General features: G+C 34.6%; 1 protein-coding gene and 1 long non-coding RNA gene across 3 annotated transcripts; both read left to right on the top strand.

Moving 5' to 3' along the window:
- Positions 1-112: 112 nt before the first annotated feature.
- Positions 113-1,688, top strand: LOC118031883 (UDP-glycosyltransferase 92A1). Its single transcript, XM_035036402.2, has one exon. The coding sequence runs from the start codon at positions 204-206 to the stop codon at positions 1,686-1,688; it is 1,485 nt and encodes a 494-aa protein (XP_034892293.1). The 5' UTR covers positions 113-203.
- A 6,276-nt stretch (positions 1,689-7,964) lies between these two features.
- LOC118031843 (uncharacterized) lies at positions 7,965-11,355 on the top strand. Of its 2 annotated transcripts, XR_012168527.1 has the most exons (4): positions 7,965-8,308; positions 8,420-8,509; positions 10,114-10,770; positions 10,987-11,355. It is a non-coding gene; the product is annotated as an uncharacterized lncRNA (long non-coding RNA). The 2 variants fall into 2 exon arrangements; XR_004684584.2 differs by lacking the exons at positions 7,965-8,308; positions 8,420-8,509 and adding an exon at positions 9,763-10,012.
- Positions 11,356-12,719: the final 1,364 nt, after the last annotated feature.

Here is a 12,719-nt window from a genome sequence, read left to right as displayed (position 1 = left end):
GGACCAAGTGATTTTTCTAGTTCTTAAATCAGTATCTCGTTTTAGTTTTTGAAGTTAATTTCTTGTCAACAGCACCTCTAATGACAGCCATCACTTTCCTTCAACGGTCCCTTATAAGGAGGCCAACACTCTTCTCCCATCTCAGTGTAGATCCAGTTCTTGAGCCAAATTCAGTTTGAGCACAAACCTCAACAAAATAATTAATGGCGTCTAAATCTAATGAACAGATAGTGATGCTCCCGTTTTTGGCTCATGGCCATCTCATACCTTTTCTTGCTCTTGCAAGACAAATCCATCAAGCAACTGGTTTCAAAATATCCATTGCAAGCACCCCTCTTAACATCCAGTACCTTTCTTCCACCTTCAACTCCTCATCCGATGAACCAGAAAATGACCATATCCACCTCCTTGAGCTACCTTTTTGCAGTACTGATAATGACTTGCCTCCAAACACTGAAAACTCCGAGAACTTGTCTCTGGATTCGATTGGCAAACTTCTCTCTGCATCACTAAGTCTTAGGAAACCATTTCACAGCCTTGTATCTGATATTGCAGCTAAACAAGGTCACCCCCCACTTTGTATAATATCAGATGTTTTCCTTGGATGGGCAACTGAAGTTGCGAGCAGTCTGGGGACTGTGAATGTCACTTTCGCTACAAGTGGTGCTTATGGAACCTTGGCTTCCTCATCTCTTTGGCTCAATCTTCCTCATCGAGGTAGAAGTGATTCTGATGAGTTCCATTTGCCGGGATTTCCTGATAGCTGTCGCTTTCACATCAATCAGTTGCATCATTTCTTAAGAAATGCTGATGGCACTGATTCTTGGTCTAAGTTTTTTCAGTCACAGTTCTCACTTTCAATGCAATCTTTTGGGTGGTTGTGCAATACAGCTGAGGAATTTGAGCCTGGAGGATTGGAATGGTTGAGGAACTTTGTCAAACTTCCTGTCTGGGCTATAGGGCCTCTTCTGCCACCAATTGTCCTCAAGAATGATTATTCTTCTTTATCTGTAGCTGCATCAGGTATAAGCACAAGACGAGCTGGTAAAAAACTAGAGATTTCTATTGAGAAATGCATGGAATGGCTTGAATCGCACAGTCCAGCTTCGGTGCTCTATATTTCTTTTGGTTCTCAAAACAGGACAAGTCCCTCCCAGATGATGGAGTTAGCCATTGGGTTGGAAGAGAGTGCGAAACCTTTCATCTGGGTCATCAGGCCTCCTGTTGGTTTTGAACCAAAAAGTGAATTTAGAGCAGAATACCTACCAGAAGGATTTGAAGAAAGAATGGAGAAAAGAAAACAAGGTTTGTTGGTGAGGAACTGGGCGCCTCAATTGGAGATTTTGTCACACAAGTCCACAGGAGCATTCCTAAGCCACTGTGGGTGGAATTCAGTGTTGGAAAGCTTGAGCCAAGCTGTGCCAATTATAGGATGGCCTTTGGCCGCTGAACAGGCCTATAATTCCAAAATGCTGGTGGAGGAGATGGGTGTGAGTGTGGAGCTGACAAGAGGAGTGCAGGGCAGCATAGATTCGAAGGAGGTGAAGAGAGTGATAGGGTTGGTGATGGCCAAGAAAGGGAAGGGAGGTGATCTGAGGAGCAAGGCAATGGTGATTAAAGAACAGTTGAGGGCATCAGTGAGAGATGAAGGAGAAGACAAAGGATCTTCTGTTAAAGCTCTGGAATGATCTTATCAAGACCCTTCAATCAAAAGGGCAGACGATTAATAGTATCAGTTAACCGCATGATTGATCCTTTGTAATGAGGATTAATTAAGATGATAAACCTTCTTGTTTGTTGTTATTGCTTGCTTCAGTTTTACTATGTTCTTTATTCCCTTCTGTTACCAAGTATTGGAGCAAATTGATAATAATCATATGTTTTTTATTCCCTCTGTTACCAAGTTGGAGCAAATATAATTTCAAGCTGGCATATATAAAAAAAATTAAAAAAAAAAATGTTGGATTATTTACAGGATTATATTTGCTCATTTTCTTCATTTTGCTTCTTCTAAAAATTATATTTTACGTCATAAAGTTTATAATTTTACAACTCTTTACATCCTTACAATGACATATAAAAAAAAATCAACAACAAATATTGAATTATTTATAAAAGTGTTATCATATTTCATTTAATGATTAAAAAGCCTTGCAATATTAATATTATAACTTTTCCATTCAACTAAACAAAAACCATAGACACCATGGATGAGTTCTTCTTCCTCCATTTTCTTTTCAATCTCCAGCAAGTTCACATGAAATAATTGAAACCATTATTTTTATTTTTTTCTCTTTTCAATCTCCAGCAAGCCTAAAAGGGAGAAAGCATAGATCACAAAATCACTAGTTTTAGCCGAACACCACCATAGATCCAAGACAACGGCATAAACCATAGTTATTAAAATTAGACCGGGCCAGTAGATCGGCTTGGAACCTGCTCGACCCGATAGTTGGACTGGTCCAAGTAAGGCAAAATACCGGGATAAGAAAAAACCCGGCAAAACCTGGTTGAAATCTAGTTTTTTTTTTCAAATGTTTTTTTCCTAGCCAAAATTCCCATATATATTAGTTAACTCTTTTCAAAGTTCACTATTTAAATATTAGAATAAAGTTTTATTTTTTTTACTGTGGGATTTAAAGCACTTTAATATATATACTTTATATTTACAAGAAAAAAGTTATGTTTTTTTAATGTGAAATAAAAAACCTTTTTTAATTTGAATATTTCAACTTAAAAAGATAACATACTAACATAGTATATTTTCAAAGTGGGATACAAATCCTTTAGAAATAATTTTTTAAACTTTATTATTTACAAAATGTATAACATATATTCACATGGATTGTTTATTAATTTTTTCATATGAAATATTAGAACTTCAAATATATTTTATTTATTTATTTTTCTGGATTGATTCGGATCAATTTCTGATCGGGCTTGATAACTATGACATAAACATTCAAAGAAAAAAGAAGTAGAAAATGAAGTCGTTTTAAGAAAAATGAACAAAAAAACCTTGCTCTTGCTCTTGTTTCAAATAGTGGGAGAGAGTCATTTTTTCTCATCTCTCTCTTACACGCAAACAGATTACGTTCCAAAATCTAATTTCTTGATCCGGTTGTGCACAAATCTTGTAACTTAACAAATGCTAGAAAGTAGAAACCCTAAGACCAATAGCATGGACTTCTTCTCTTGCTACTTCTATTGTTTAGAAATCAAAATTGGCGAGACAAATTATAACATTGATGTTTTTGATATATTATATATGAGAGGATTTTGATTTTTTTTTTATGGGAGTTTAAAAACTAAATTGATTCATAAAATGTAATTTTCAAAAATAAAAAAAAAAAAAAATTATGGAATTGAGTGGCCGTTTGTTTACGCGGCTGCGGCAACTTTTAAAGCAAACTGCAGATGTTTGTTATTTGGTAATGCAGAACCACATTTTACTATTCACTTAAATTTAAATAAAACATGCGGCCGCAGTGGAGAGTGACTCCACTGTTCACGTGAACAGTGGAGTCACTCTACACAGTTCCGGTCGGACCAGGTCCTGTCCAAAGTTAAATGTATTGAATCGGGTTCGACCTAGTTAAAAAAAAATCAATTTTTAATTTTATTTTTAATTGTGTTTTATTCAATAAAAAATTATTGAATTATTTATAACATGTATAACATATATTCACATGGATTGTTTATTAATTTTTTCATATGAAATTTTAAAACTTCAAATATATTTTTTTATTTATTTTTCTGGGTTGATTCGGATCAATTCCTGATCCGGTTTAATAACTATAACATAAACATTCAAAGAAAAAAGAAGCAGAAAATGAAGTCGTTTCAAGAAAAATGAGCAAAAAACCTTGCTCTTGATGCTCTTGTTTCAAATAGTGGGAGAGAGTCATTTTTTTCTCATCTCTCTCTTACACGCAAACAGATTACGTTCCAAAATCTAATTTCTTGATCCGGTTGTGCCCAAATCTTGTAACTTAACAAATGCTAGAAAGTAGAAACCGTAAGACCAATAGCATGGACTTCTTCCCTTGCTACTTCTATTGTTTAGAAATCAAAATTGACAGACAAATTATAACATTGATGTTTTTGATATATTATATATGAGAGTATTTTGATTTTTTTTTATGGGAGTTTAAAAACTAAATTGATTCATAAAATGTAATTTTCAAAAAAAAAAAAATATTAAAATGTATGGAATTGAGTGGTTGTTTGTTTACGTGGCTACGACAGATTTTAAAGCAAACCACAGATGTTTGTTATTTGGTAATGCAAAACCACAGTTTACTGTTCACTTAAATTTATATAAAACATGCAGACGCAGTGGAGAGTGACTCCACTGTTCACGTGAACAGTGGAGTCACTCTCCACAGTTCCGGTCGGACTAGGTCCGGTCCAAAGTTAAATGTATTGAACCTGGTTCGACCTAGTTAAAAAAAAAAATCAACAAAAAATATTGAATTATTTATAAAAGTGTTATCATATTTCATTTAATGATTAAAAAGCCTTGCAATATTAATATTATAACTTTTCCATTAACTAAACAAAAACCATAGACACCATGGATAAGTTCTTCTTCCTCCATTTTCTTTTCAATCTCCAGCAAGTTCACATGAAATAATTGAAACCATTATTTTTATTTTTTTCACTTTTCAATCTCCAGCAAGCCAAAAAGGGAGAAAGCATAGATTACAAAATCACTAGTTTTAGCTGAACACCACTATAGATCCAAGACAACAGCATAAACCATAGTTATTAAAATTAGACAGGGCCGGCAGGCGACCTGGAACCTGCTCGACCCGATAGTTGGACTGGTCCAAGTAAGGCAAAATACCGGGATAAGAAAAAACCCGGAAAAACATAATTGACCTGTCAGGTTGACCCGTGACCCGGGCAACCAAGCAAAACCTGGTTGAAATCTAGTTTTTTTTTCAAATGTGTTTTTTTCCTAGCCAAAATTCCCATATATATATATATATATATATATATATATATATATATATATATTAGTTAACTCTTTTCTAAGTTCACTATTTAAATATTAGAAAAATATTTTATTTTTTTACTGTGGGATTTAAAGCACTTTAATATATATATTTTATATTCACAAGAAAAAAGTTATGTTTTTTTAATGTGGAATAAAAAACCTTTTTAATTTGAATATTTCAACTTAAAAAGATAACATACTAACATAGTATATTTTCAAAGTGGGATACAAATCCTTTAGAAATAATTTTTAAAACTTTATTATTTATAACATGTATAACATATATTCACATTGATTGTTTATTAATTTTTTTATATAAAATATTAAAACTTCAAATATATTTTTTTATTTATTTTTCTGGGTTGATTCGGATCAATTCCTGTTCGGGTTTGATAACTATGACATAAACATTCAAAGAAAAAAGAAGTAGAAAATGAAGTCATTTTAAGAAAAATGAACAAAAAACCTTGCTCTTGATGCTCTTGTTTCAAATAGTGGGAGAGAGTCATTTTTTTCTCATCTCTCTCTTACACGCAAACAGATTACGTTCCAAAATCTAATTTCTTGATCCGGTTGTGCACAAATCTTGTAACTTAACAAATGCTAGAAAGTAGAAATCCTAAGACCAATAGCATGGACTTCTTCCCTTGCTACTTCTATTGTTTAGAAATCAAAATTGACGAGACAAATTATAACATTGATGTTTTTTATATATTATATATGAGAGTATTTTGATTTTTTTATGGGAGTTTAAAAACTAAATTGATTCATAAAATGTAATTTTCAAATTAAAAAAATTAAAATGTATGGAATTGAGTGGCCGTTTGTTTACACGACTGCAGCAGCTTTTAAGGCAAACTGCAGATGTTTGTTATTTGGTAATGCAAAACCACAATTTACTATTCACTTAAATTTAAATAAAACATGCGGATGCAGTGGAGAATGACTGACTGCACTTTTCACATGAATATAGCTAAAATTTTACTGAATCCAATCCGACCAGAATTATGAAAAATGACTCCACTTTTCACGTGAACAATGGAGTTATTCTCCATAGGTTCGGTAGGACAGAATCCGGTAAAATTTCAGCTATCTACTTGAATGAGAAAGCAACCATAGGCAGCTTCATTTGCTGACACTGCCCCCAAGTCCTTTCATCTTAGCATTTTTTCATGAACACGCATTGGACAGCTTTTATGTCCTTTTAACTTGAAGTGCTGGGTAGAAAGGGAAAAAACAGCTTTAAGAAATCTACGTCAACTAATTAAATTTTAAAATTATTTTTAAAAAATTATTAATTTAAATTTTATAAATTTTAAAATCATTAAAAATTTACACAATCAAGAAACTAATCGATATATACATAAACTAGTATTATCAAAATAAAAAAAAATTAACTTGAAATTCACGACTAAATCAACCTAAGTTCGAAACAATCCAGTAAAAATTGTTGAATTTTTAAAAAATAAAATTTCAAAACAGCTTTATTATAATTTTTTTAAAAAAAATATTACCTCAATCTATTTAACAGACAGGAGCTATTACAAATTTATAATAATGAAACAGCCATCATGCTCCTCCAAGATTGTCCCCAACTGGCTTGCATACCACAAACAAATTATGAATGACGGCATGTCTGTTGACAACCTTGGCAGCAACGTATCAGAGTCTTGTGCTGTGTGTGCATTTCCCCCCTCTCAAATTCCATATTATAATTGGATTTTTGTTTTAAATAATGGACCTGTTTATGGGTGGACATCTTTTTCAGTGTTAGTTGAACCGATTACACTGTTTATAGGTGGTTGCGATCATCTACTAGCATGAAGATCCTTCAACCATCTAACTTGATGTTATCCTTGCTCTGATCAAACTGTCAGAATTCATTACTCAGACTCTTATAAATGGTGCCAGCGTCTGAATTCACTAGCTAGACTGTTGAAAATAGCGCCGGCCTCAGCCTCGACGGATGCAAAATCCCCTCCAAACCTTCCCGGTTCCGGCCTCAGCACCAACATGAATACTTTTCGTTGGAAGAGTGTGTGTGTGTGTGTGTGTGTGTGTTGCCTTGCTCTTCCCTCTTCAAGATGCATTTCAATTTCCAATTTCCATCAAGTCCGATAAAGAAAAACATTTGCATCAAAGCAAGTTCAGAATAGGATGAAGGCAGCAATTAAAGATTGGATATATGACGACGAGGACGAGGAGGAGGAGAATCAGAATTAAATAGCTACATAAATTTGCCCCACACACTTCCCTTCTCTTCAATTTACAATCAAGCTTACTAACATATCGGTTCACACCCCCACCTCCCTCTACATCACCACTTGACTTCAGTATCTTTCCAGTGTCCAGTGTATAATTTCCTACTCGAGACGATGCATTAGAGAGGTAAGAACAGAGAATGGATGCATTTCGATGATTACCAATCACAAAGCCACCACATAAAGCAGGAGGCTCGTTCCATCATTTTACTGATTGAACATGGTGGATGAATAACAAATGACCAGACGTCACTTCTCAGACTAACGATGGAACAAACCTCAGTGCTATTTCAAACTGCTGAAGCTACTGCCAAAAAGCTGAATCCAGATATAATATAAACGCAACTATAGTGCTATGAGTTTTTCCCTCTAGGTTTTGGTGACTGCCGAGGCTGCTGGTTATATGGAGATGCACGCACATCACTTAAGCTCCTCAGTGGTTGTCCGTTCCTTGTTATAAATCTAAGGTATACCATGAGGGACTTTCACCAGGTGCTGGTCCAAATACTATAATTAACTTGGCGAGTGATGAAGAGAAAGAGGAAAGGGAAGATTTTGTCAAACCATCCACTTAGAACCTGTTTGGTTACGTGGGAGCGTCCACGTTTCCTACGGCTCAATTGTTTCATGATGTTTGGTTAACAACTACCCACGTTTTCAAACTCTATGGGGCCCACACAAATTACGTTCCTAACACAGGATAAGCAAAAGCAACTCGTTGTTGCTGTTCAGAAAACGCTGCAACCTTTACCAAAAAAATAATTAGCCCTATTTGTCCTCAACATCACGGTCGTCTCCCCTCCTCCATGAGTGGTTTGTTTTTGCTGCAATATTCGCCTCCCTAAGCTCTCCTCCTCCACAGATCCCCTCTTCTCAAAAAATCAGTGCTCCTCTCTCGCTTAACACACACTGTCACATTCTTTTCATCCATTCTCTCACAAAGACCGTCACCAGTGTTAGCTGAGTGTAGATCAAGCCCATCTTCCACCGATCTACTGCCATGATGAACTCCTTTCGCGGTTGAAGAAGACATGCACTGGCCCAGGTAATTTTCTTCACACTTAACCTAAGAAAAATGTTTAGATCACGCCTTATCAACTAAAACAAACTGTTTTTCTAACCAAAATGTTCTCTTGCTGTGTGTTTTCTTTGCCAGAACCAAAAAGAGTATCGAAATCAGCCTCCTGGAAAGCTCAAGCACGAGCACCTTATCAATCTCTGTCTCGGTTGCACAAGAAAATTCAAGGCCAGTTGCTCTGTTTCGGTTCCACAAGTACTTTATATGTCTGATTCTCTTTTTACATGTGCTTTTGGCTCTGCGTGGTGTGAAACCATCAAAATTTGAACATTTCATTACACTGTTATGCATAGCTAGGCACAAATACATATGCTTTCGTGTTAAAGACTTTGGTTTTGATGTGGGTTTTTTATTTAAAATCGGAGCTAGCTGGTCATTACCTTCATTGTCTCTACTAAATTCGGTTTAGCATTAATATAATGATTCTTTGTTTTTGTTTTAAATTAGTAAATTCAATCAAGAAAAGGTTAATCATTGTTGTCAATGGAATGTTTGAAAAGAGTGGAGTATTACTTTATGTTAGCTAGAATTGCTGCAAAAAAAAAAATTGATCAACTAGAACAGGATAAAAATTATAGGATTTTGTCAAACATAAAGGATGTGATTGCGGAGTGTGGATTGTGAAAAGGGAATGGTCTTTGTTTTCTCAGGAAAGAAGAGAGCATAGGATTTTGCAATATATGGATATTGGTGTTGTGGAATTTAATAGTTTCTTTTTCACCGGTTTATTAGTTTATAGTGGCAATTTAAAGTTTTCGAGACAAGATTTTTGTGGTTGCAATCGTATAACATGAAGGGAAGTTTCAAAGTTTTAAGAGGGGATGACAAAAGTTCTGGTTTATAATGTATATATGAAGGGAGAAGATTGTGTGGGGATTTTGTTTGCAAGGAAAGGGAGAGGGTGCGTTAAATCTGTTGGTTTTTTCTTGTGTTTGTACTTTCTATGCTTGTAAATAGTCTTCATTCACAGGTCAAAGGAGTGACATATAAGCTTTCTTTTGTAGAATATAAACTGAAAGTTTTCTTTGTCTAAACTTCTGCCAACAATAATGTTATATACATCACATATTAATATATTATCATTATCTTCATTGGCATTCAAATTGAAGAAATATTAGTAATACTAGGCAATGCAAACATTGGCTTGTTGAAACATTAATGGAAATAAGCCTAACAATTACAATGTTAAGCTGATTATGTTAAGTCTATGTTCTTAATTTGCATTTTGTATTTGAGGTTGCGATTTATTAATTAAGATAGATTGTGCATTACATGTCCTTTACATTGTCTCTAGGAAATTAACTTGTTAATTGTATATTAGACAAAATATTTTAACTGAGAACATGGACAGTTCTCAATCACAAGATAAGGCTTGTTGGACTAGAGAGATGTTGTATGCTTTTTGTGACATCTATCACAAGTATTAAAGCAATTGACCAAGGTATGCGACCCAACATACATTTCGACAAAGTTGGGTGGAAATATGTTATGAATTGCTTTAAGGATCAAACTGATCATGCATTAACGAAAGCACAATTAAAGAATAAGTGGGATGGAATTAAAAAAGATTAGAGAATATGGAAAAGGTTGATTTCCAAAACAGGAGTAGGATGGAGTGCCGAACTTGGAACAATTGTGGCTCCTGATGAATGGTGGAAAGCTAAAAACCAGGTCCGTTTTTTTCAGTATGTTTACAGCTGTAATAAACTATTTGCTTGCGTGTTTTTACATCAAATTTTATGCATTTTTATCTTCATTGTCCCTTACTGTAGGAGATACGCGGGGTAAGAAAGTTTAGGCATGCTGGCATCGATCCAACATTGTGTTGTAAATATGATATCATGTTTACAAACACTGTTGCTACCGATCAGTATGCTTGGGCTCCATCACAAGGTCTGAATTTTGATGAAGATGGTGTCGGTCAAAGGCAAACTAACGCAGTTCATGAGGACCCTCATCTTGAGGAAGGTAGTGGAGATTTTGAGGAGGATGGTCTTCCAAATTTTGTTGTTGATGTCAATAATATGGTGGCTGGTGTCAATTTTGCCAATAGCACAAGCAATCCCACTGGTAGTAGTGGGAAGAGAAAAGGTATGCAACAAAGTTCCCAATAAAATGAGAAAAAAAAGGGGTGTCGGAAGGGGATCACAATTGTTTTCGCGATTAGATAAGTTAGTGGATAGTGTGTCTACCAAGAGTGAATGCACGTCAAGTGTTTTGGATAAAAAAAGGTTGTAGCATAGAAGAGGTGATGAAGGAGTTTCACTTTATTGATGAAGTGGTGTTCAAAAGTGAGTTGTATTGTTTTGCAACTGAGTTTTTTATGGTTAGAAATAGGAGGGAAATGTGGGCAGCAATTGGTGATATGGACCGAAAATTTCAATGGCTGAAATGAATGTTTGAGCGAAGGGCAAACTACCAACCTTGAAGTAAGTTTACATTTGATATATGAAAAACTTACAGTTATGTATGTTATTGTGTGTTGTATGTTGCAGCAATTAAATTTTGTTTTGTTTTATATGTTTTGGTAATTATTGCATTCATTTTATATTTGAAGTGTTTTTCAATGTTTAGCACACTTATCATGTTTGGTTTGTATACCAATAAGCAGTTAACATATTGTATGTTTATGTATTTTTTCGCAGTTAACAGTCCACAAAAAGGTGAGGTTCATGAGGTGTTGCTGCAGCTGTAGAATTGCGAAATGGTTGATGCAAACGATTATGCCTTTGCTGTTTTTCCCAGGTTTCTTAACTTGTAACGTAGCAAATGTTGAGCACTTCCTTTGTATTTGTAGTTGTAGTGTAATTGATTATGTTTGAGATGTTTTTAACAGCTATTGTTGTACCTTTTACAAGTTATTATTGTAGGTTTCATGTTGACTTCTTTAGACTAGTTTGAATGGCTGGAAAACTCTGTGTTTAGTTTGCTTTTTCAGCCTTGAATTTCTTATTGTAACTTAACGGATTGCATTGTTTTTTATGAGTTGAATGGCTACTGATTCGTTGAATGTATATTGAGTTGAAAGGCAGTTAATGCTGTGAAGTATTGTTCCTTACTTGAATGTTTGATAGTGGGTTGAATGGGAGTTGCTGGGTTGAATGGTTGGTAATGGTACAAATACAGGTTTGCTGATGAGTATGGCAGTAAATATATATTGGTTTGTGATGTGCATGTGTTTCTATTTAAAATGCATTATCAGTCCAAAGCATTTTCATTGGCTAGACACAAATTTTACAAGCATTCCCACATGTATTGAGGGCTGTTTCAGGAGGTTTTATGTCTGTTTTTACACTGCAACGTCAAGTTCATTGACTTTAGAAGGTTAGTTGTTGATTTTAGGGATGCTTTTTAGTTAATAAAGCTTTATCTTTATGTTTTGTTACCAAATTTAGGTGGTAAATGATTTTATGGCTGTTGCTATTGTCAATAAAACAAGTGCATTTATGTTTTTTGCAAAATGGCAGCTGTTATTGTCTATACCCGTATTGCTTTGGGAAAGGTATCAACTTAAAATCACTTGTATACCCTGTTAAGCATCACTGGATGCTTTACTTTTGGTGTGGTCTGTTTCCATCTTAATTCTTGTGAGGTGTGTGGCTTGGTGAAGCTTGTCTACTGGTCTGTTGTGTAGGATAGGAATTGTATCCACTTCATATGCATATTAATTAACACATTATATTTTTAATCCTATTTTGTTTAATTTTTATTAGGGATTGCTGCAAGTTAGATGTTACAAATAATGTTGATGTCGCCATTAATGTTAAAAATATTGTACACAAATTACGCAAAAAAAATTGTCATGTTACCGTTACGTTGCATGTTGAAAATTACAATTATTGTTGTGTTCAAAAATATTGGATGAGTTATGTATAATTTAAAGATGTTCGATATGTAGCGCTTGATCGAACATAAATGTTTTGTGTTAAGACCACCATTAACGACACAAAAATTCAAAACAAATTATTCAATGAACATGTATTTTGTACCGGTACGCTCCAGGTTGAAAATGGATATTAATTTTTGTTTGTAGATATGGATGCAAATTGGTTTAATGCGCTTTTTGATGACCATTATAAAAATGTTATGAATAATGTTGGTCGGTATGTGTCTGATGGGTTTGCTGGTACAAGTTCTGTAAGTGGTTTTGGAGGTAGTTTTGGTAATGGTTATGCGAACTATAATAGTGGGGTTCAGAACGACGACCTAAATCAACAGGATGACGATGACGGTGGCGATTTATTTTGGCATAGAGAATGTGATCGCACTAAATTAGTCATTTGCACTACTGGAGCACTGGCTTTGTATTAAAATACGTATATTTATAAAGAGCCATGTATGGATTCATACAACACTGGCATGCGATGGTTGATTGAAA

This window comes from Populus alba, chromosome 17 (genome assembly GCF_005239225.2).
Source record: "Populus alba chromosome 17, ASM523922v2, whole genome shotgun sequence".
NCBI lineage: Eukaryota > Viridiplantae > Streptophyta > Magnoliopsida > Malpighiales > Salicaceae > Populus > Populus alba.
Note: the sequence above shows the minus strand (reverse complement) of the source record. Positions and strands in the feature narration are given on the sequence as shown.